The sequence below is a fragment of the Hypanus sabinus genome, chromosome 1, assembly GCF_030144855.1.
Source record: "Hypanus sabinus isolate sHypSab1 chromosome 1, sHypSab1.hap1, whole genome shotgun sequence".
In the NCBI taxonomy this organism is placed as follows: Eukaryota; Metazoa; Chordata; class Chondrichthyes; order Myliobatiformes; family Dasyatidae; genus Hypanus; species Hypanus sabinus.
Genome location: NC_082706.1, coordinates 149,122,837 through 149,149,215, shown reverse-complemented (window position 1 = coordinate 149,149,215; position 26,379 = coordinate 149,122,837). Strand labels below are relative to the sequence as shown.

Below are 26,379 nucleotides of genomic sequence, written 5' to 3'. Positions count from 1 at the left end.
AAACACATGTCCAGTAATGTGATTAGTTATTTCCAAAGGCAAAAGCCATAACTGTTTCCAATTTGCATTGGGTAATGAGAATAAAAGGGAAGTGATGAATGATAAATTGATATGTAAAAGAATTGAATAAATTTGGTGTAAGACAGAGATGGTCTTTTCCATTAACCCCAGCAATGACCCAGAGGCACGACTGGGAAAATTGGATGGCCAGGGACTTACCATGTGGAATTAGTACATACCCACTTGATCTGATGCAGTGGTTCCCAAATGTCTTTGGGTAACTGTCCCCTTGGCTCCCACACCATATCACTGTGCCCCATTCTCCCATTTTGGCCATTACATAAAAATGATAAAGAATTTTGATTTACAATGCACAGTGATAGAAAATAAGAACTGAAAATTTAGTGTAGTGACAAATATTTGCAAAAATTATTCCAATCCATTTAAAGCTACAAATAAAATTATTTCTTTATTTAATTACAGTGGAAACAATATTCACCAATAATTTTAGAGTATACATTAGCAGTCTAACTATCCACTACTTCATTGCATTTTCACCTTTCAAAGAGACAGATGGGCTTAGTGCCATGATATCAGCTTCTCAACATCAGGCTGAATATCACACAGAATGAGTCTCAGATCACCACATTCAGTAATTTGCCATCTGTTTTGTTGCTCTGAAAGAAGTTAGATGACTGCTGTACTAAATATGATGTTCGAAAGGCAATAAGGAACATCTTGACCTATTTCCACAGTGTAGGGTAGCATTTAGAGATTTCTTTCTGCAACCAAAAGTCTTGATATTATTTTTTGAACCTTGGCTTCATCTCAAAGTCATTTTGTAGCGAGATCGGTTTTTCTTCCTTCCTTCCTGTTAATTCTTTATTGCAAGGAATAGACTTATCACCAAATCTGGAATTTGGATCGAGAGAAGATCTCTTTGCCATTTCTTTATGCAGCTCACCCAGGTGGGCACATTATACTTGAGAAACCTCAGAATCAGAACTGGCATATGTCATGAAATTTGTTAACTTTGTGGCAGCAGTATAATACAGTGCATGAGACATATAGGAAAAAAATGAATTACAGTAAGTGTACATACTCTGTACTCTCTCTAATGTCAGTATATCGTTCTAAAATAGGGAGATACAATGCTGCAAACAATACTCCAAGTGTGGTCTCACGAGTGCCTTATAGAGCCTCAATATCACATCCCTCTTATATTCTATACTTCTAGAAATGAATGCCACATTGCATTTGCCTTCTTCACCACCGACTCAACCTGGAGGTTCACCTTTAGGATATCCTGTGCAACAACTCCCTAGTCCCTTTGTATCTCTGCATTTTGAATTCTCTCTCAATCTAAATAATAGTCTGCCTATTTCTTTCTTCCACCAAAGTGCATGACCAGACAATTTCAAACATTGTATTCCATTTGCCAATTCTTTGCCCATTCCCCTAAACTATCTAAATCTCTCTACAGGCTCTCTGTTTCCTTAACATTACCTGCTTCTCCACCTATCTTTGTATCATCGGCAAGATTAGCCACAAATACATTCATCCCATAGTCCAATCCATTGACATATATCATAAAAAGCAGCAGTCTCAACACTGACCCCTGTGGAACTCCACTGGTAATCGACATCCAGCCAGAATAGGATCCCTTTATTCCCACTCTCTGCTTTCTGTCGATCAACCAATGCTCCACCCATGCTTGTAACTTCCCTGTAATTCATGGGCTCTTATCTAGCTGAGCAGCCTCATGTCCAGCACCTTGTCAAAGGCCTTCTGAAAATCCAAGAACACCAGGTCTACTGCATCTCCTTTGTCTACCCTGCTTGTAATTTCCTCAAAAAGCTACAGTATTAGGAAACCATGCTACCTACCCTTATTAAATAGCACTTCCCATCCTTCTTAAATAGAGGAGTAACATTTGCAAATTTCCAGTCATCTGGTACAATGCCATAATCTATTGATTCTTGAAAGATCATTGTTAATGGTTCCGCAATCTTTCCAGCTACTTCCTTCTGAACCCAAGGGTGCATTCCATCAGGTCCAGGAGATTTATCCACCCTCAGACCATTAAGCTTCCTGAGCACCTTCTCAGTCGTAATTTTCACTGCACATACACTTCACCTTGCTGACACTCGTGAATGACCAGTATACTGCAGATGTCGTCCACTGTAAAGATTAATACAAAATATGCATTCAGTTCCTCTGCCATCTCTGCATCTCTCATTACAATATCTCCAGCGTCATCTTGTATTCTCCTATATCTACCCCCAACTCTCTTTTACCCTCTATAAACTTTAAAAATCTTTAAGTGTCTTCTTTGATATTAGTCGCCAGCTTCCTTTCATAATTCATCTTTTCCTTCCTAATGACCTTCTTAGTTTCTTTCTGCAAGTTTTAAAAAGCTTTCCAATCCTCTATCTTTCCACTAGCTGGCTTTCTTGTATGCCTCTATTTTGCTTTTACTTTGGCTCTGACTTCATTTGTCAGCCACAGTAATGTCCTTCTTCCATTCAAAAATTTCTTTTTAATTGGAATATATCTGTCTTGCACTTCCCTCATTTTTCGCAGAAACTCCAGCTATTTCTGCTCTGCTGTCTTTCTTGCTAGTGCCCCTAGTGTTTGGAGGCCTGTATATAACTGCCAGTCAGGTCCTTTTGCCCTTGCCATTTCTTAACCCACAGAGACTCTACACCTTCCAATTCTAATGATTTAATATTATTTCTTATAAACAGGGCCACAATACCACCTCTGCCTACTAACCTATCTTTCCTATGCACTGTATATCCTTGGACGTTCAGCTCCCAATGGCAGCCATCCTTTAGCCAAGTTTCAGAGATGGCCACAACATCATACTTGCCAGTCTCTAGCTGAATTTCAAGATCATCCATTTTATTTCTACTGCAGCGTGCATTCAAATATAATACTTCCAGTCCAGTATTTGTTGTCTTCAGTGTTAACAGCACCACACTTCAGGTTTCGCTGATAAACCAAATCTCCTGAAACTCCTAATGAAATATAGCTGCTGCCTTTATAGGGGCATTGATATGTTGGGACCAGGTTAGATCCTCAGAGATATTGACACCCAGGAATTTGAAACAACTCATCTCTCCACTTATGATTCCTCTGTGAGGATTGGTATGTGTTCCTTCATCTTACCCTTTCTGAAGTCCACAATCAGCTTTTTGGTCTTCTTGATGTTGAGTGCAAGGTTGTTGCTGTGACACCAGTTAACTAGCTGGTATATCTCACTCCTGTACTCCCTCTCATCATATCTGAGATTCTGCCAAAATCAGTTGTACCATCAGCAAATTTATGGATGGTATTTGAGCTATTCCTGGTCAATATCATCTGATACATTATTCGTTCTTTCTCTTCCAACTCTTCTGGGATGGGAAATTACAAATGGTCACAGCAGCCAAGGTTAATAAGGTTAAATTGGACAGAAATGTAATTTGACTTTGACAAGATTCACATTATTTCTTTGCAATTGAAGAATGATTTTATTAAACTTTGTGAATTATTCTAACATATAAGTGATGGCACACCTAATATTCTTGAGTTGATTGCAGAATGAAGCATTCAAGTCTTCAAAGAATATTAGCATTTTTAAAAAGTGCATAAAATTGTCTTGGGCAGTTTCCTTTTGCGAGCCATTTGACTTCTGGGGGCAACAGCAAGTGTTCAAGCTATTCACCATTTTCAATACAAAGCTTTTAATAGTTGAGAATTGAGAGCATGGGTCTTAATTTTATTTACACCTGGGATAACTTTTTTTTGCGAGAAGGTGTCTGTGAGTTACACAGTAAATGGTAAATATGTTATGTACAGCTTTTTTTAAGAAAATAATAAGCCCACAGTGGTGTCCTGACATTGATGGTGCCCCATCTGTTGCACAAGCAATAACATTTTTGAGTGGAAGTTTTCCTCTTTAAAAAATTGCTCAACATCCTGAATTACTGACTCCCCCTTCATATACATTACCGTAACCAGGGAAGACGGAGAGATAACAACTCTTGTACCATGCTTTCATCTTTTATGAAGCGAACATTACCAAAAAGCAAAGTTCAGTTGTCTGGCAAAGTCGATTCATCTAACTGCAGAGCAAATTCTGATGTCCGAAGAATGTTGCACAATGTGCCTTCTACATTCACAGACATTTTATCTATATGTCTTTGAACAGAGTTGTTGCTGAGCAGAATCACTTTATTTGGTTGTTCTGATTACTTATGCAAAACTCTACTCAGAACCTCCTTTACTGCTGGCAGAATCATTTCTTCTCCAATTGTATGTGGATTTACAGATTTAGCAATAAGCATTGAAATGTTGTGTGAAGCTCACAAATCATTACAGCCCCTTGCTCCAGGTCCCATAACTGTTCAACCCTCTCTGCATTCCACTGTCCCTCTCCAATGAGGCCTTTAATGACAAAAATGAAACATTTAGAATGTGACTACCGCCCTCCCTTATTTTCTCTCTCTTACTGTGTCTCTCCCTTCTGTCCCTACACTGGTACTTAATCTTTCCATCTTCCCTGGCTACGGTAACAGCAACCCCCTCAGGGAGTAACATTGCCCACTTTGGGATTCTAGTGGAATTTGCAAAGAAAATATGGTGCATAGTTGCCTGAAGGCGGAATCTCATGTGGATAGGGTGATGAAGAAAGCTTTCGGTATGCTGGCCTTTATAAATCGGAGCATTGAGTATAGGAGTTGGGATGTAATGTTAAAATTGTACAAGGCATTGGTGAGGCCAAATTTGGAGTATTGTGTACAGTTCTGGTCACTGAATTATAGGAAAGATGTCAACAAAATAGAGAGAGTACAGAGAAGATTTACTAGAATGTTACCTGGGTTTCAGCACCTAAGTTACAGAGAAAGGTTGAACAAGTCAGGTCTTTATTCTTTGGAGCATAGAAGGTTGAGGGGAGACTTGATAGAGGTATTTAAAATTATGAGGGGGATAGATAGAGTTGACGTGGATAGGCTTTTTCCATTGAGAGTAGAGGAGATTCAAACAAGAGGACATGAGTTGAGAGTTAGGGGGAAAATGTTTAGGGGTAAAACAAGGGGGAAATTCTTTACTCAGAGAGTGGTAGCTGTATGGAATGAGCTTCCAGTAGAAGTGGTAGAGGCAGTTTTGATATTGTCATTTAAAGTAAAATTGGATAGGTATATGGACATGAAAGGAATGGAGGGTTATGGGCTGATGAGTGCAGGTCAGTGGGACTAGGTGAGAGTAAGCGTTCGGCACAGACTAGAAGGGCCGAGATAGCCTGTTTCCGTGCTGTAATTTTTATATGTTATATGGTTATAAAATATGTTCTCAGACCCCATGTAGATTGGAACAGCTAGTCAGTATGAATTACAGGGTTACAGTGTCAGCATTGTTTTCGTTAATTTTCAGGAGTGCCAAATAAGCGATAATTGAAACAGGCCTGCAACATCAGGGAAAATGCTTCACGGTGACAAATGGTGCAATGGATCAGTGTATTTACTGGCTTGCCAGAAAGTCTGAGAGAAATGTCTAAGCTCTGAATATGGTGAATTTAACTGTTTCCCATAATGTTTAGTATTATTGGTTTTGTTGTTCTGGTATATACTATCAGGGAAATAAAAATATATATTTTGTCTCACTTCTTGGCATATTTTTCAGTTCATAGTTTGAATAGCTCTTTTTGGCACACGTTGGTGGTCGTGTGTACAGAGCTGTGCTTAAGTCCATTCTTTCTCAGCAACTAGCAAATTGAGTATCAGTGAAATTGTATCCATTGTCCATCACAGGTAATTCTGGCCATTCCTGTGCAATGGATGTCATTCTCAACATTAAATTCCATGCACCTGTTGTGTTTGTCTTTTCCCCCATAAAGGGACCTGCAAAATGCAAATATGTAACGTGATCTATTGTCCAGAGCCACATGTTGAAAGGAGCAAGAGGAGGATTCCTGGATTGCTATTGACATTGTTTACATTCCTGCTGTGTCCTTCACTTGCTTGTCCATTGTAGACAAACAGTCATATTTTATGGCAATTGAATATGAGCGAGATGCTGAAGTAAAAGATCTGCCATGATCTTATTGCAGACGTACAGCGTCTGTAAAAAGTATTCACCCTGCTCTTGGAAGTTTTCATGTTGTATTGTTTTAGAACATTGAATCACAGTGGATTTAATCTGGCTTTTTTTTGACACTGATCAACAGAAAAAGACTCTTTCATGTCAAAGTGAAAACAGATCTCTACAATGTGATCTAAATTAATTACAAATATAAAACACAAAATAATTGTTTGTATTAGTATTCACTCCCTTTAATATGACACACCAAACCATCACTGGTGCAGCCAATTGGTTTTAGAAGTCACATAATTAGTTAAATGGAGATCACCTGTGTACAGTCGTGGTGTTTCAATTGATTGTAGTAAAAATACACCTGTATCTGGAAGGTCCATCCGCTGGTGAGTCAGTTTCTGGCAAAAACTACATCATGAAGACAAAAGAACACTCCAAGCAACTCCGTGAAAAGGTTATTGAAAAGCACAAGTCAGGAGATGGATGTAAGAAAATTTCCAAGTCACTGAATATCCCTTGGAATACAGTTAAATCAATCATCAAAAAATGGAAAGAATATGGCATAGCTGTAAATTTGCCCAGAGCAGGCCGTCCTCAAAAACTGCACAAGGAACAACTCTTACCTGGGTGCATCACCAGTCTCAGCTTTATGGGAGAGTGACAAAGAGAAGGCCACTGTTGAGAAAAAAAACCTCATGAAATCTCAGCTAGAGTTTGCTGGAAGGCATGTGGAAGATTCTGAAGTCAGCTGGAAGAAGGTTAAATGGTCTGATGAAACCAAAATTGAGCTTTTTGCCCATCAGACTGAATGCTATGTTTAGTGTAAGCCAAACACCACACATCATCAAAAACACACCATCCCTACTGTGAAGTATGGTAGTGGCTGCATATGCTGTGGGGATGCTTCACTGCAGCAGGCCCTGGAAGGGCTCATGAAGGTAGAGGGTAAAATGAATGTAGCACAGTACAGGGAAATCCTGGAGGAAAACCTGATGAAGTCTGTAAGAGAACTGTGTCTTGGGAGAATATGTTTTCCTGCAAGGCAATGAACCCAAGCATAAAGCCAAAGCTATACAGGAATGGCTTAAAAACAATAAAGTTAATGTTGACTCTCACAGCTACCTAGACTATTCCTCCTCCCACCCTGTCTCCTGCAAAAATGCTATCCCTTTCTCTCAATTCCTCTGCCTCCATCGCATCTGCTCTCAGGAAGAGGCCTTTCATTCTAGGACAAAGGAGATGTCTTCCTTTTTTAAAGAAAGGGGCTTCCCTTCGTCCACTATCAACTCTGCCCTCCATCGCGTCTCCCGTATTTCACGCACCTCTGCCCTCACCCCATCCCCCCCGCCAGCCCGCCAGGGATAGAATCCCTCTGGTCCTCACCTATCACCCTACCAGCCTACAGATCCAACATCTAATCCTCCGTAACTTCTGCCACCACCTACGGGATCCCACCACCAGAAACATCTTCCCCTCCCCCTCCTCTCAGCTTTCCGCAGGGATCGCTCCCTACGCGACTCCCTTGTCCATTCATCCCCCCATCCCTCCCCACTGACCTCCCTCCAGGCACTTATCCCTGCAAATGGAAGAAGTGCTACACCTGCCCCCACACTTCTTCCCTCACCAACATCCCAGGCCCCAGACAGTCCTTCCAGGTGAGGCACCACTTCACCTGTGAGTCAACTGGGGTGACATACAGTATCCGGTGCTCCCAATGTGGCCATTTATACATTGGGGAGACCTGCCGCAGACTGGGAGACTGTTTCGCCAAACACCGGCGCTCAGTCCTCCAGCTGTGGCGGGATCTCCCTGTGGCCACACACTTTAATTCCACAGACCACTCCCAGTCCGATATGTCTGTGCATGGCCTTCTCTACCGTCAAGATGAGGCCACACTCAGGTTGATAGAGCAATACCTTATCTCCCGCCTGGGTAGCCTCCTTCCTGCTGGCATGAATCTTCAACTCACTGACCTCCGTTGATATCCTTGCCCCCTCCCTTACCCCATCCCTATCTATAATTTTAGTCTGGTTCTCTTTTTCCCCCCTCACTATAATCTCCCCCCAGCCCTACCTTTCTTTCTCTTTTATTTCCCATAATTCTCCACCTTCCCCCAGCCCACTTCCCTTCAGCCTATCACTTCCCAGCTCTCTACTTCATCCCTCCCCCGCTTCTTATTCCCCCCTCGACCATCCCATGTTACTTCACTCCTGATGAAGGGTTTCTTGACTTGAAAAGTGCTGTTCACTCACGATCACCTTGGAATCTGACAGAGCTTGACCAGTTTTGTAAAGAAGAATGAGGAAAATTGTAGTGTCCAGTTATGCAAAGCTGAGACCTATCCACAAAGACTCGAGGCTATTATGCTGCCAAAGGTGCATCTACTAAATACTGACTTGAAGGGGTGAGTAATTATGCAATTAATTATTTTGTCTTTAATAATTATAATTAATTTAGACCAATTGGTAGAAATTTGTTTTCACTTTGACACAAGAGTTTTTTTTCTGTTGATCAGTATCAAAAACACAAATTAAATCCACTGTACTTAAATGTTGTAAAACAATAAAAATTGAAAACATCCATGGGGGAGTGAATACTTTATATAGGCATTGTAGCAAAATGTCAGAGGTTGAGGAGAGACTAGCTATTAGTATATAAAACTGTAAGAGGCAGAGATAGGGTGGAAATGTCATACACAGGAGGGCATAGCTTTAAGGTAGGAGGGAGAAATTTTAAAGACTTACGTGGCAAGGTTTTTAAACCAAAGATTGGCAAATGCCTGGAACACACTGCCAAGAGTAGTGATGGAAACAGACACAATAACAATGAAGAAGTATTTGGATAGAAACATGAACGGGCAGGAAATTGAGGGATATAGGCCATGTGAAGGCAGGTATACTGTTTAAATTGACATCATTGTCAGCAGGGACAGCTTGGGCTGAAGAGTATGCTCGTGTGCCATACCGTTCTATGTTTTTTTTGTGCTATGTAAGAATAAAGTGTTGTCAGGATCTGAACTGGACCCAAAATAGTATCTGCAAGTGGATTTCGTCGAGGCAAGTTTCCTTTGAAACCATTGCTGATGACATCTTCCTTTGCTTTGCACCTCATTGAGATGCATGATACATAACCCATTTAGAAATTCCCTACTTTTTGATGGTTTCATTTTTTATTTGCAAAATTTCTTCAAATCCAAGCCCCTGTTTGCACACACTGCTCATTATTTTCACCGAGTGCAACCTAAATAGTTAAATTTTGTCCATATCTTACTGTAATATTAAATTTGCTTCCTACTTTTCCTTAATTACTAAAATTGCCTCCAGAAATTGATATTACAATTTTGTTGCAATTATTTATTTCTTCTGCAATAGCATTAAACTTCTTTCTAAGTAAAAAAAAATTTGAAGGAAATCTATGTCAGAATGTTAACTGAAATGAGTTAATGTGTTCTCCATATTTTTTACCAAATGGTTCAGATTCAAAGCTATCTGTTTAATGAATTGTATGAACAAAATGAAGCCACGCATTTATTCGTAAAGTTCAGGGACTGAAATAGTTTGCATTGAAAGCTCTTCATATTAAACAGATGAAACACTTCCCATATTAATCAACATCTGTCTCCAACAGCAGATGTTGTAAAGTATTTGCATCAGTAGCTTTGAAATCAAGCACTTTGTATGCTCTTCTGAAAGCTTACTGAACACATTAGCTTTGAACTTTTATCTGTTTGAACCTTTAATATTTTTAGCAACTCGTGAACATGAATAACTAAAAGCTAACTGCTTGCTGTATCTGCATGTTAAGAAGTCAACAGTGTTTTGGCCTTTATTGCAAGCATAGAGAGATGTCTTTGACCAGTTATAAACAATTGTATAACAGACTATTGAGCCCCATCTTGAATAGGCTCAGTGCCCAAAGATCCACAGCTCTTGAATAGAGAATTCCAAAGATTCATTACCAAAGAAATTTCTTCTCATTTCTGCCTTGAATAGCTAACTCTTCTTTTTAAGACTGTGACCCCTGATTCTAATAACCACAGTCCGGATTTGTCTTGGTCTCTTCCTAAGGAAGGACATGCTTGTGATAGAATGTGTGCAGTAAATATCCACCATAAGGAGAGGTCAAACAGGCTGAATATGTACCCTTTTGAACTGGAAGAATGAAAGCTGACCTCACTGAAATGTACAATATTTTTATGGTGCTTTGATAAAGTAGGCACAAAGTTGATGTTTTTCCAGGCTGTGGTATCTGCTTGTAATAGTATTATCAGTGAACCTTGCAATATATTTCAATCCACTACTTTTAAGGTCTTGTCTAGAACTAACAAGTTTTATAATGTTATTATTTTCTATTCTGATTCATGTTTTCTGGTTTCATGTTAAAAGAAGAATATGGCACACAACATGCTGAAATGATCTTTATTACAATGTTAAACATATGGTAGTTAACGATTTGGGTGCTTAACCTCTAAGGTACAGTCAGTGTTTCATTTTCTACTACTTATATGACCTTTTAGACCTTTAAGATCAAAAACCTGAAGAAAATTAATAACAGGCCAGATTGTGATTTGTGTTCCAGCAAGGGATGACTTTGCTGACATTAATCATAATTCCATAGCATTCTGTATTATTTGAACTTGCAGAACAGTACTTGTAGTTCAAGTTCAGCCTTTTGATGAAAATATTAAAAGCTCTAGTCTAGAAGAAATTAGGATTATTAGATAAAATAAATTGAAAGTTCTTTGAGTCTCCCTAATGATGGAAACTAGACGCAAAAAACTTTGCTGAAATAGCCAAAAATATTCAGAAAGGTATTTTCTAAAAGGATCTGGCAAAGCATTGTTAGACTTGTTAGCAAAATTGAAACCCATTGCAATATAGGAACAGTAACAGTTGATGCAGAATTGATAACTGAGTAGAAAAAGGGTAGTAGTAAAGATCTATTATTGAAATAAGATGATTTTCAAACAAAAGCTAGTGTTCCAAAAGGTTCTTTTTCCCTCAGTCTACTGCATATATCCATACCCTGGAGGCCGACACACAGTCTGTAGAACCAAAGCGAAACAGTAGTAAATTCATGGATTACAGAAGAGGAGGTGCTTGCAAATTAGAGTGTATAAGTCCCCAGGGCTTGACAACGTGTCCCCTCAGACATTGTAGGAGGCTAGTCAAGAAGTTAGAGGTCCTGGCAGAGATATTTATAATATCCTTAACTATGGTCAGAATACTAGAGGATAGGTAATGGTGTTCAAGGAAGGATCTAAGAATAGCCCGGAGATTATAGTCAGTGGGTAAATAATTGGAAGGTATTCTAAGCAACAGAGTTTGTAAGTATTTGGATGGACAGGGCCTGATTAGGAATAGTCAGTATTGGGTTTGTGCATGGTAGGTACTATCTAACTAAACTTGTAGAGTTATTCAAGAGGTTTTTACCAGGAAAGTTGATGAAGGAAAGGCTATGGAGGTTGTGTACATTGGTTTTAGCAAGGCCTTTGACAAAATCCCACATGGGAGGTGAGGCTGGTCATAAAGGTTCATTTGATTGGCATTTGCAAAGAGATAATAAATTGGATTCAACTCTGCCTTCACAGAAGAAGCTAGAGGATGGTAGTAGATGGTTACCTCTTTGATCAGAGGCCTGTGACTAGTAGTGTGCTGCAGAAAGTCTACAGCCCAGTCCATCACAGGCAAAGCCCTCCCCATTGAATAAATGTACATGGAGTGCTGTATCAAAAAGCAACATTCATGATTAAATACCCCCTCCATCCAAGCCATGCCCTTTTCTTACTACTGCCATCTGGCTATAGGTACTTGAAGTCAAAGGTCCCACACCACCAGGCTCAGGAACAGTTATTAGCCTACAACCATCAGGTTCCTGAACAGGCTCACCACTACTCTAAACTGTTCCTGCAATCTACTGACTAATTTTCAAGGACTCTTTACAACTCTTGTTCTCAGTTTTTAAAAAAATTTCTACAGTTTGTCGTCTTTGACTTATTAGTCACTTGTTAGTCTTTGTGTGTATGTAATTTTTCATGAAGTTCTATTGTATATCTTTTTCCTGTAACTTCAAAAAATGAATGTCAAGACAGTACATAGTAACATAAATGAACATTGATAATAAATCTACTTTCAACTTTTGAACTTGGGTGTTTATAACAGGTTAACTAAAATGACACCCATGACCATTGACTGCAGTAATACAAAAACACTGAGGAAGCTAAGATTCTTCTGAGACTAGGAAACATTTTGTTAGAGATAATCATGAATGTTTCCGTCAGAAGGCACAGATTTAAAGTGACTGGTAAAAGAGCCAGAATAAACACTGAAAACTTTTTTAACTGCACAATCATGACAGCTGTGGCAGGATTTGCAGCCTTTACTTCCCTTGAGGTAAAATTTTAACAGCATAAATAGCAGTGATGCTCCACTCTCTGATGAACTCAATGCCTTGTATGCATGCTTTTAAAGGGACAAGAGCACTACATCAGTGTGAATCCCCACAGCATGTGGCAACCATATGATCTGTCTCGGAACCCAATGTCAGAAATTCTTCGAGAAGGTGAACCCTCACAAGTACCAGGCACTCATGGTGTACCCCAGTTGGGTACCGCAAACCTGTAGTGATCATCTGGCTGGAGTGTGAAGGACTTCTTCAACCCCTCACTCATGCAATCGCAGGATCCCACCTGCTTTAAAATTATATCAATCACACCAATGCTCGAGTGGTAGCTCTAATATCTAATATTATGAAGTATTTTGAATTAAAACCAGAGTTCCTGCCTGAGTTAAAACCTGGATCCACTGCAATTCATAATGGGTCTACAGTGGACACAATCTCACTGACTCCCCACTCTGATTTGGAGCACCTAAAAACAGAGAAATATACCCAGGTGGCTGCTTATTGATGTAGCACAGGATTCAATACCATCATTCTCTTGACATTAATCACCAAACTTCTAAATCTGAGCCTCCCTCTGCAACGTATGCTCGACTTTCTCAGCAGTGGATCACAGATCAGTGATAACATTCCTCCTTGTTCACAACAAACACAGGTGCACCTCAGGAATGCAAGCTTCACCAGCTGCTGTACTCTCTCTAAGCACCTTCTGTAAACTCACAGATAACACCACTGCTGGTGACATTTCTGATGGCATACAGTAGTAAGCTAGATCAGCCGGTTGAGTGGTGTTGCACACTCAACTTCAGCAAAAGCAAGGAGTTTTTTCAGGAAAGGAAAGTTGGGAGAGCACAGACCAGTCCTCACCGAGGGGTCAGCAATGGAAAGGGTGAGCAGTTTCGAGTTCCTGGGTGTCAACATCTATGAGGATCTATCATAGGCTCTACGTGTTGAAAAAGGCACACTGACGGCAGGGCTTCATTAGAAGTTTGAGATTTTGTACGTCACCAAAGGGTGCTGCAAATTTCCATAGATGTATGGCAGCGAGCATTCTGACTGGTCGCATCACTGCCCGGTAGGGAGGCTCCAATCCATAGGGTCAGAAGAGGCTGCAGAAGGCGGTAGGCTCAGCCTACTCCATCATGGACACACCACTCCCCACCAAGAATATTAGAGGCAGCACTAATCACTGCGGGTCCAAGAGCATATTGAAATGGCAGGGCCCAGGTCCAAGAGCAAGGAACGACTGGAGGATTGGATGATTTAAGCGCAGGGCCAGGTTAAAAAGGCCGAGGTGTCACATTAATTTTTGCTCTATTAGATGCCCTCTCTCTTCCTTTGATGTTGGCTTTGACTTCCCTTGTCAGCCACGGTTGTGTCATCCTGTCTTTAGAGTGCTTCTTCTTTGGGATGGATCTGTCCTGCACCTTCCAAATTGTTCCCAGAAACTCCAGCCATTGTTGCTCTACCGCTATCCCTACTAGTGTCCCCTTCCGATCAGCCGGTTCCACCGTCGTGCCACCGAAATTCCCTTTACTCCACTGATTCATCTGACTTCAGCTTCTCCCTCTCAAAATGCAGGGTAAATTCTATCGTATCATGATAACCAGCCCCAATGGGTTCCTTTACCTTAATCTGTGTAATCAATTCCGGTTCATTGCACAGCACCCAATCCAGAATAGCTAATCTAGTGGACTTGACCATACTGCTCTAAAGAGCATCTTATAGACATTCTACAAATTCCCTCTCTTGAGAACCAGCACCAACCTGATTTTTTCCCTTGCATATCAACCTGCTTATTAAAATCTCCCATGACTATCATATCATCTTCCTGTCCTTCCTCACAGCCTCATTACACACTATCTGCTGACGTCACTCCAGTTCACAGGCTTGAGACAGGGTTTTTTTTTAATTCCAGATTTATTTAATTGAAATTCCTGGTAGCCATGATAAGATCTGAACATTTTCTTAGGATCCGTGATATTACTAGTATGCTACTGATATTTCAGAACAAATAGGATTTCTGACTCAAACTGCCTGAATGCAAGTGATGGGCTATCTGTCCTAAACTCAAGTGTTTTATAAGAGAATGACTGCAGTCATCTTTTCTGGATCATTTCACAACAAAATTTAAATCATCAGGTTGCAATCTCTGCTATTACTTTACAACAGATCAATTTATTTTACTTTAAACATCATTCCCAAGTTACTGAACGCAAACATTCTGAGGGATTATTACCACCCAATGGATGCATTCAATTTATTCCAGCCAATTTGTGTACATACTTATTCAAAAGTATTTTAAAATCACTGTTGATGTAGATGGTAATTAAAGTTCATCCTGACTGCTAAATAACTTCTTCACTTCTAGATGATGGCAAGCTGTCCTTTGATGAATTCAAGGCTTACTTTACTGATGGGATCCTGACCACAGAGGAGATGCATGAATTGTTTCATACCATTGATAGCAGTCACACCGAGTAAGAAAAGTTTGGTTTCCTCTCTCCTCTTTGTAATACTAAACTCTTTTCATTTATTCCTACGTGACTATTTGTTTCAAATTGTGAAAAATTGCACTTTCTCTACGCTGTAACATTGTCAATTTATCTTATCAACTTGCAAACAGTCATTTGTTTAAAGGGATCAGTTGGCATTTCACACCTCAATTTAGTTTTTAGGTGGCTCAAATGAAATTCAGTTCAATTCAATTACCTGGAGATCTTGATATCTTTATGTGACTTGCTTTAGACCTAATACATCTTCCTCCTCCACAGCAATTAGGGTGTATGTGTGTGAATAATGAGCTGTGATCTCGGTTAGTGGAAGAGTATTTCACTTTTATTATTAGTGTATTGATGGGGAAAACTCTGTTATTATATTAGAGCAATATTTTCTGAATTTGAAGCAGGGTGGAAAGAATATTGTTTTTTTTGTATTTTTACTTTGGCTGCAAGTGCATGATGCTAGGATTATTCTGATTAGATAATGATCAATTTGTATAGCTTTTAAAATGTACCCAGCAAATGGATGACTAAAATTTTCGGGAGAGATAGAACCATATTACCAAAATATATTTGCAGCAATGCTGAGCTTCATTTAATACCTTTTCTTCAGCAGCAGCAATGACGACACAAGAACGCACGATCAGACCAGGCCAGTCAAGTCTGGTTAGCACCCATTAATATCATAGTTTGTTTGTCTTTTGAGTCAGAAGTTTGCAGATTTGAGACCAATGAGGAATGAGAACTGACTCTGACATTGCAGTGCTGCACTGGCAGAAGTATGAATGGGATGATATATTGAGACCTTCTCCACCCTGTCAGGAAAATGCAAAAGATCTTTTTGCACTTTTCCTGAAAAAGACATGTAATGTTCTGACAACAACACACACAAAATGCTGGTGGAACACAGCAGGCCAGGCAGCATCTATAGGAGAAGCACTGTCGACGTTTCGGGCCGAGACCCTTCAGGACTTAAGGACACCAGCATTTTGTGTGTGTTGTTGTTTGAATTTCCAGCATCTGTAGATTTCCTCTGACATTATTTTACACTGAAAGTAGACTGACAAGTTCAGTAGATGGGATGGTAAAGAAGGTATATGGCATGAATGCTTTAATTGGTTGGAGAACTGAATATGTGTGCAGCTACCTAAACTTTGGTAAGACCAGATTTCAAGTATGATGTGCTGTTCTAACCATCCCATTTAAAAGAAGTTTAGGGAAGCTTTAAAAAGGGTGCAGGAAATGTTTACCATGATGGTCTCCAATTCCGAGGGTACAAGCTGCAAGGAAAGTTGGACAAATGTAGGTTGTTTTCATCAAAGTCTGAGGCTTAAGGGAGACCTACTAGAAGTCTATAAAATTATGGGAGGCATACATACGATAGACAGTCAGAGTATTCTTTTCACAGTGGAAATGTCAAGGACTAGAGGAGATGCATTTAACGAGGAAAGTTTAAAGGAGATATGTGGGGCAGTTTTGTTTTATAGAGTGTGTGATGGGTTCTTGGAGTGGACGAGGCAGATACATCAGTAATGTTTAGGGTTTGTTAGACACATGAATAATCAGGGAGTGGAAGGATAAGGATCATTTTTAGATAGAAGAGGTCTAATTTAATTTGGCATTATTTTTGGTGCAGGGATCATGGGCTAAATGGCTGTTTTTTGCTGAACTGTTCTAAGTATTATCCTTCCAACTACCTCAATAAGATAGATTGCCTCACCAAATTCATATTAGCCTTTGTGATCCCTGGCAAACTGGGTAATTAATTACTGACAAAAGTTGCTGGCTTTGTCCATGATATCGAGCACTGGAATTTATAAAATAGTGAGAAAGTAAATTGTGTGCAAGTGCTAAACTTAAACTTCAGGAGAAGCAGAAAATGGAACCATTTATTTATTTTCCAATTGCACAGTATTTCTCCAAATCCATTAGACAATGGTATTTGCAGCTTGTTCTATTATTAGCATAGTTTTTCTTGATCTTTGAAATAAATGTAAAATCACTAATCTTAATTGGATTGATCTGTTATCTGTCAGTAGTTGAAACAACATTCAGTTTAGAGAAATAGAAGCACTGATTTTTCAGGAAAGCACAGTGTGTTTTCAACTAGAAGTAATTTAAATTTAATTATGTTATTGAAATATTTACATTATTTATTATGGTCTCAAGCATTCTGTATCATGCAGCACATAGTGTTAGTATAAATGCTTTTGCCCGGATGATTTGTTTTATTTAATCTCCAGCCCCTATAGAAACAAAGTGAGAAAATGATTTCCAGTCATTTGCAGGAGTACCACATGCAATAGAGGAAGTTGAAGGGGGTGCATGTGAATCTCTGCCTCGCCTAGAAGGGCACTTTAAGTCCCTGTATGTTAATGAGGCTGATATAAGGGCAAGTATTGCACCTCCTACAGCTCCTACAGGGGTATAAGTGCTGGGGAAAGGGAGGAGTAGGTGGGGAGGGATGCATGGGCCAAGGAGTCACAGAAAGAGTGGTGCTTGTTACTTGGCCTTGTTCAAAGTTATCCAAACACAATTACTGTCCATGACAAACAAATACAATCAACACCTTTTAAATCTATTAATCTTTAAAAAAATTAAAAATACTTGATTTACATAGGCTAACTTGTTTTAGAGATCTTTAAAAATATAACAAATTAACCACAACTTATCTTAAGATCTTTCACGCCTTCAACTTTGTGTAGATCTTCATAGCAAGTTCACTACTAAGGAAAGCTATGGAAGCTGTGCAGAAAAAGTTCCCTAGGATGCAGCATAATGGTAATAGTAGGTCCCATAGGAGATTCTTTATTGAATGTAAAAAAAAGTATTTGTTTTAGAGAATGTCTCCCTCTCCCAGTGTAGGGTGCCCTCCTGCTTCAAAACATCCACCATTGTCCCTGTGCCAAAATAAAACAAGGTAACATGTCTGAAAGACTGGCGTCCTGTCACACTCACTTAAGTAATAAGCAAATGCTTTGAGAGGCTCATCAAGGACTACATCTGCAGCATGCTACCACCCAAACTGGATACCCTACCATTCGCCTACTGTCACAACCAATCGACAGACGATGCAGTAACCACAGCTCTACATGCTGTCCTTGCACACCTGGAGGAGAAGGATGCTTATGTGAGAATGCTGTTCTTAGACTACAGTTCGACATTCTACACCATAATTCCCTCCAGGCTTGACAAGAAGCTCAGAGACCTCAGCTTTCACCCTGACTTGTGCAGCTGGATCCTGGACTTCCTGTCAGATTGCAGGTAGGTGGTAAGAGTGGGCTCCTTCACCTCTGCCCCCTGACCTTCAACAGAGGTGCCCCTAAGGGCTGTGTCCTAAGACCCCTCCTTTACTCTCTGTATACCATAAGACATAAGATATAGGAGCAGAAGTAGGCCATTCGGCCCATCAAGTCTGCTCCACCATTCAGTCATGGGCTGATCCAATTCTTCGAGTCATCCCCACTCCCCTGCTTTCACCCCATACTTTTGATACCCTGACTAATCAAGAACCTATCTATCTCTGCCTTAAATGCACCCAAAGACTTGGCCTCCACCACTGTTTGTGACAACAAATTCTACAGATCTACCACCCTCTGACTAAACTAATTTCTCTGCATCTCTGTTCTAAATGGATGTCCTTCAATCCTGAAGTTGTGCCCTCTTGTTCCGGAATCCCCTACCTTGGGAAATAACTATGCCATATCTAATCTGTTCAGCCTTTTAACATTCTGAATGTTTCTATGAGATTCCTCCCTCATTCTCCTGAACTCCAGGGAATCCAGCCCAAGAGCTGCCAGTTCCTCCTATGGTAACCCTTTCATTCCTGGAATCATTCTTGTGAATCTTCTCTGAACCCTCTCCAATGTCAGTTTATCCTTTCTAAAATAAGGAGCCCAAAACTGCACAAAGTATTCCAAGTGAGGTCTTACCAGTACCTTATAGAGCCTCAACATCACATCCCTACTCTTATATTCTATACCTCTAGAAATGAATGCCAACATTGCATTCACCTTCTTCACAACTGATTCAACCTGGAGGGTTTCAGGGTATCTTGCACAAGGACTCCCAAGTCCCTTTGCATCTCTGCATTTTGAATTCTCTCCCCATCTAAGTAATAGTCGGCCCGTTTATTTCTTCCACCAAAGTGCATGACCATACACTTTCCAACATTATATTTCATTTGCAACTTCTTTGCCCATTCCCCTAAACTATCTAAGTCTCTCTGCAGGCTCTCTATTTCCTCAACACTACCCGCTCCTCCACCTGTCTTTGTATCATTGGCAAATTTAGCCACAAATCCATTAATACCATAGTCTGAATCATTGGCATACATCGTAAAAAGTAGCGGTCCCAACACCGACCCCTGTGGAACTCCACTGGAAACTGGCAGCCAGCCAGAATAGGATCCCTTTATTCCCGCTCTCTGTTTTCTGCCTACCAATGCTCCACCCACACTAGTAACTTCCCTGTAATTTCATGGGCTCTTATCTTGCTAAGCAGCCTTGTACGGCACCTTGTCAAAGGCCTACTGCAAATCCTTTGTCTATCCTGCTTCTAATTTCCTCAAAGAATTGCAGTAGGTTTGTCAGGCAGGATTTTCCTTTCAGAAAACCATACTGGCTTTGGCCTATTTTATCATGTACCACCAGGTACTCCGTAATCTCATCCCTAACAATTGATTCCACCAGCTTCCCAATCACTGATGCCAGGCTAACAGGACTATAGTTTCCTTTCTGTTGCCTCCCACCCTTTTTAAAAGCAGAATAAGGTTTGCAATTTTCTAGTCATCCGGCATAATGCCAGAATCTATCGATTCTTGAAAGATCATTGTTAATCCCTTCGCAATCTCTCCAGCTACTTCCTTCAGACTCCAAGGGTGCTTTCCTTCAGGTCCGGATTTATCCACTCTCAAACTATTAAGCTTCCTGAGCACCTTCTCAGTCGTAATTTTCATGCACATACTTCACTTCCCTGACACTCTTGAATGTCCAGTATACTGCAGATGTCGTCCACTGTGAAGGCTGATACAACATACGCATTCAGTTCCTCTGCCACCTCTGAGACTCTCTTTTACCCTTTATATACTTATAAAAAGCTTTTAGTATCTTCTTTGATATTAGTCACCAGCTTCCTCTCATAATTCATCTTTTCCTTCTGAATGACCTTCTTAGTTTCCCTCTGCAAGTTTTGAAAAGCTCCCCAATCTTCCCACTAGCTCTGGCTTACTTGTGTGCCCTCTCTTTTGCTTTTACTTTGGCTCTGACTTCACTTGTCAGCCATGGTAGTGTCCTTGTTTCCTTTGAAAATTTCTTCTTATTTGGAATATATCTGTCTCGCACTTCCCTCATTTTTCACAGAAACTCCAGCCATTGCTGCTCTGCTGTCCTTCCTGCTAGTGTCCCTTTCCAGTCAACTTTGGCCAGTTCCCCTCTCATATTTTTGTAATTTTCTTTATTCCACTGAAATACCAACACATTATTTTTTCTCTCACAAATTTAAAAGTGAACTCTTATCGTATTGTGATCACTGTTCCCTAAGGGCTCCTTAACCTTAAGGTCTCTTATCACCTCTGGATTATTGCACAACACCCAATCTAGTACAGCCGATCGCCTGGTGGGCTCAACGACACACTGTTCTAAAAAGCCATCCCTTAGAGGTTTTCCCAATCCACTTTCATGTTAAAATATCCAATGATCATCATGACATTACCTTTCTGACACACCCTTTTCTATCTCCTGCTGTAATTTGTAATGCACATCCTGGCCGCTGTTTGGAGGCCTGTATACAACTGCCATTGAGGTCCTTTTACCCTTGCCATTTCTTAACTCAACCCATAGAGACTCTACACCTTTCAACCCTATGTCATCCCTTTCTAATGATTTAATATTATTTCTTGTACACAGAGCCACACCACCCCCTCTGCCTACTAACCTATCCTTTGGATATACCGTATATCCTTGGATGTTCAGCTCCCAATGGCAGCCATCATTTAGCCACGTTTCAGAGATGGCCACAGTGTCACATGTGCCAACCTGTAGCTGAATTTCAAGATTCTCCATTTTATTCCTTATACTGCATGTATTCAAATCTAACACTTTCAGTCCAGTATTCGTTGCTTTCTGATTTAACTGCACCATGCCTTTACTGCCCGGTAACTCATGCCTCTGGCTGTGATTATGCCTCACCTCCTGCCTGTCCTTTCTATCATCTCTGTTGCACAGTAACTTGGATGTATTTCTGTTTTCCCCTTCCTCAGCCCATCACTCTGGTTCCCATCCCCCAGCCAAATTAGTTTAAACCCTTCCTAACAACTCTATTAAATGTGCCCGCTAGGATATTGGACCCCTTTGCGTTTGGGTGTAACCTGTCCTTTTTGTACAGGTTCTACTTTCCCCAGGAGAGGCCCCAATTATCCAGGAATCTGAAGCCCTGCCCCCAACACCAGTCTCTCAGTCACGCATTAATATGCCTGATCATGCTATTCTTTCACTCATTAGCACATGGTACAGGTAGCAATCCTGAGATTACTACCCTGGAGGTCCTGCTTTTCAGCTTCCTACACAACTCCCAGAATACTCTCTTTAGAACCTTCTCCCTTTTTTTACTATGTCATTGGTACCAATGTGTACCAAGAATTCTGGCTGTTCACCTTTTTCCTTCAGAATGTTCTGTACCTGATCCGAGTCATCCCGTACACTGGCACCTGGGAGGCAACACACCACGCGGGTATCTCTATCAGACTGACAGAACCTCCTGTCTGTTCCCCTCACTATGGAATCTCCCATGACTACCGCATTCCTCATCTTCTTCTTTCCCTTCTGCACCATGGAACCAGGCCAGAGACTTGATCACCGTGGTCGTCCTCTGTCAGGTCACCCCCTCAACAGCATCCAAAACGAGATAACAATTACTGAGGGGAATGGCCACAGGGGTGCTCTCTACTATCTGAACTTTTCCCTTCCCTCCCTTTGTCACCCACTTGTCTAACTCCTATAGCCTCGGGGTGACAAATCCCCTGTAGCTCCTCTCTTTCTCCTGTTCACTCTCCCTAATAAACTGTAGGTCATTGAGCCGCAGCTCCAGATCCCTAACACCGTCTCAGGAGCTGCATCTCAGTGCACCCGACGCAGATGTTGCTGTCTGGGAGACTGGAAGTTTCCCAGGATTCCCAAATCTGACACCCAGAGCAAAAGCCTAACCCTACCGATATGATCGCTGTTCCTTAAAAACTAAATGCAAAGAAAAATCAAAAATGCATTCCACTTACCTTGCTGAAGCCCACTTTCGTCAAAGCCTGAATGAGCAAAATCCTGTCGGTTCTACTCTCATCACTGCTCTACTCCCAACAACGGCCGCTCAGCTTATCCCTTCTGTACTTTTATTTAGTTTGTCTACCTCATTTGTGGCCGCTTGTAGGCCCAGCAGAATACCCATGACTGTGTTGCCACCCACAGCTCCAATCTGCTAATTAAATTTGCTGACGATACTACACTGATTAGGCCAATCTCAAATAATAACCAGGCAGCCAACAGACAGGAAGTTATCACTCTGACATGGTTGTGTCAAGAAAACAACCTCTCCCTCAATGTTGCAAAAGCAAAGGAGCTGGTTGTGAACTACACTACAGGAGGAATGGAGACAGACTAACCCCTATTGACATCAATGGATCTGGGATTGACAGGGTGAACATCTTTAAGTTCCTCAGCATACATATCACCGAGTGTCTCACATGGTCTTGTACGTACTGGTTGTGTGGTGAAAAGAGCACAACAGCACCTCTTTCACTTCAGACGATTGAAGAAGTTCAGTATGAGTCCCCAAATTCTAATGACTTTCTACAGTGGCACAATTGAGAGCATCCTGACTAGCTGTATCACTGCCTGGTATGGGAACTGTACTTCCCTCAATTGCAGGACTCCGCAGAGAGTGGTGCAGACAGCCCAGCACATCTGTAAATGTGAACTTCCTACTTTTCAGGACATTTACAAAGACAGGTGTGTAAAAAGGGCCTAAATAATTAATATCACCCCAAGTTGCCCCAACCACAAACTGTTCTAGCTGCTACCATCTGGGAAACGGTACCACAGCATTAAAGCCAGGACCAACAGGCTCCTGGCCAGCTTCTTCCACCATGCCATCAGACTGATTAATTCATGCTGATACAATTGTATTTCTATGCTATATTGACTCTCCTGTTGTACATACTATTTATTACACATTACTATAATTTGCACATTTAGATGGAGATGAAACATAAAGATTTTACTCCTGATGTATGTGAAGGATGTATGAAATAAAGTCAATTCAATTTCAGGCTAATAGGGTTTATTAATGCTGGTGTGTTGAATATGCAGCAATTAGACAAGCCAATAAATACACCTTTAACTCAGTAACACATTACATGTAACAATGAACTATCAACAGCTTCAATAAGCAATTTCTTCATTTTTCAACTTTTTGAATCTGCGTTCATGAGTTTCATTTTAATCAGTTCAAAGTTCAAGAGGGCATGTTGCAACTTTATAAAGCTCAGGTTAGGCCACATCTGGAATATTGGATAGAGTTCTGCTTGCCCCACTATAGAAACGATGTTGAGGGTTTGGAGAGGGTGCAGAAGAGGTTTCCTGCCGGGTTTAGAAGGCATCTGCTGTCACAAGAGGCTGGATAAACTTGGGTTGCTTTCTTTGATGCGTTGGACGCTGAGGGGAGATCTGATTGAGAGGCATACTTACTTTTTAGCTGGTTCAGCAGAACATTATGAGCCAAATGCCCTACTGCTCCACTGTACTGTTCAATGTTCCATGTACATTGCCCATTATGTTACATTTAATGATAATTATTCACTGTGCTCTTTGAAAGAAATATATAATTCTAATTATGTATAAATTTACATATCTCACATTTGTATAAGAAAAATAATGATAAAGGTCTGACTGAAAATATTTCTATATTAAAGCGGTACTGGAGTCTAGTTTGTTACTACTTCAAAAATATTTTTTCAGAGAGCATTTCAGATGCACAAGGCCATAGTATAAATATTTGATCATCAAAAATAGTTCCTCTGTAAAAATAGCAACATGAAATGCAGCAATTGTTGGATTTAAAATAATAAAATAATTTTTGTTTCTGTTTTCTTCCTATTTAAGCAACCTCAACATTGAAAAAATATGTGGTAAGTGGGGATTTTTTTCAAATGTGCTGTATTCACTGGAGCAACAATTAAAACACAAAGATAAAATGGTGTTTCAAGGCAATGTGTGGTTTATATTTGCACAGTCTTGAAGATTTTAAATATTTTATTCACATCTTTGAGATATATGGAATTTTAATATACATTTCTCCTAACTAAAAGCCACAGAAAAATCCAAAATCAAACTATCCAACCTCTGGGGAGTTATTCTCACATAAGTTACACAGAACTGGGCAAAAGTGATTTATAAGAAGTTGTGACAGAACTGAATGTTTGAATTATTTACATACCTATTCACTGAGCAATATTTTGTTGGTGTGTAATTGGAACAAAGACAGGAAAGGGTGTAGAGGTAAGCAGATGATTTTTCTCATCAGACACATCTCCACTGAGTGACCTAGGAGTAAGGATTAGAATGATTTTGTTTGTTTGTTACATACAAAAAGGCCTGGATTCGGCAGAGTACAGATAGTTTCTTTCACCGCCTCAACATGTTTCAAAATATTTTACACTCTGAAAGCACAATCGCAGTTATAAAAGTTGAACATAACAGCAGTTTAAAAAATCACCGAAGTTTGAATGTGCAGTCATTTAAAAATGGTACGAGAACCTGTAAATTCTAAGACAAGTAAAAGAACAATGGAAACATAATTTGTAGATGCAAAAATTATATACTAATCAGGATTTTAAAACTTTGAGGTATCCAATATCCACCCCAATTTAGCATTAGCTAGGAAGAAAAATGCAGAATTTCCTTCAGGAGTTTGGATTGTGTCAAGTTTGAGTGGATTTTCTCAACTCTGAGGATGGTTTGTTTGGTTAAATAACTTGAAACAACTTAAACAAATTGCAAACTGTTTGCAATAACAGTTCTTTGTCAATTCCACTAATAGTATGTACTTCAAGTCCTCAATTGATTTTCTGTAGCAGAATGCAAAAGATGCAATCATATACTTTAACAGACAATATGGAATAGACTATTCCCTTCAATTTGGAAAAATAAAAAGGTGACACTTATTGCAGCTGAATCCTAAGAATTGATTTGAAATTTGATTGTTCTCATTTTGCTTACACACTTGTATAAATAACTACAAAAATAACTGAACAAGTTGCATTATGGGAACTTCAAATGTAGTTGACTTCATGAAATTATTGGGAAATATTATTTACTTTTGATACAAGTGCTTTGATGCCTATAAAATTATTTCAATTGGAACATACAAGGGAAAGTGGATTTTTATAGGGGAAGGTTGGAAATATAAGCCTGCTAGCTCATTGTTGTGTGTGTATGTTTCTTCTTCAGAGTTCTTTTCTCAACATTTAGGAGAGTATGAAAACGTCTTGGCAGCTCTGGAGGATTTGAATATTTCTATATTAAAAGCAATGGACAAAACTAAGAAAGTAAGTGTTTAGCTTATTATTTAAAGCTTTGGTAATACAGGTTAAGCAGGCTTTTAAATCCCATGGTCTAATATGTACAAGAAAAATTGGGCAGGATATTTGTTCTACTAGTGGAGCCACTGCCTCACAGCCCAAGTAATCTGGGTTTGATCCTAACCCTAAGTACTGCCTGTGTGGGATTTGCATGTTCTCCGATGACAAGAGTTTTGTTTGCGGTCAGTATTTCTTCCCACATTCCAGTGGTATGTAAGTTTGTAGGTTAGCTACCCATATGGGTGGTGAGCGGTATAATCTGTAGAACGCTGGTGGGAGAACAAAATATTACAGTGGTTGATGGTTGACACAGACTCAGTTTGTCAAGTGATCTTTTTCTTTCTGTATGACTCTGATTTTGAATAATAATTCTATCTAAAACAAGATCTCAGGACAAGTGGCCATCCTTAGGATGAGTAATATATTCAAAGAATTGCGGTTTGGATGACAAAGCACAGTTGATTTGCAATTGCTTATTACCCGTATCAAAAAATATTGAGCTTAAATTATATGCTAACATTAGTTTGCCATATCATACAGTATTTTGTTATTGAATCATGGCACAGTTGTATTGTTAACTTTCCTCACTTTGGGAAATTTTATAATCATCTTTGGACAGTGATTTGCAAACATTTACCAATGGAGGAGTAATTTTCAGATTTCCCACCTAGTATTAAAAATATTTACAGATACCACAAAACATTACTGGAATACTAACTGAGCTCTTTAAGCTGGCACTCCAGTTCCTCGCATCACAGCAACATTCTCAGACTG

At 40.0% G+C, this 26,379-nt stretch overlaps 1 protein-coding gene across 5 annotated transcripts in view; it reads left to right on the top strand.

Moving 5' to 3' along the window:
• Window positions 1-26,379, top strand: part of necab1 (N-terminal EF-hand calcium binding protein 1) — a 135,884-nt gene that overhangs the window by 23,267 nt on the left and 86,238 nt on the right. For 4 of the 5 annotated variants that reach the window (XM_059978876.1, XM_059978884.1, XM_059978850.1 and 1 more), the window contains 3 exons: window positions 14,849-14,957; window positions 24,128-24,153; window positions 25,475-25,572. In XM_059978876.1, the coding sequence (XP_059834859.1) occupies window positions 14,917-14,957; window positions 24,128-24,153; window positions 25,475-25,572 (165 nt within the window). In that variant the 5' untranslated portion in view covers window positions 14,849-14,916. The remainder of the gene's footprint in view (window positions 1-14,848; window positions 14,958-24,127; window positions 24,154-25,474; window positions 25,573-26,379) is intronic. The other variant, XM_059978859.1, reaches the window with a different exon arrangement.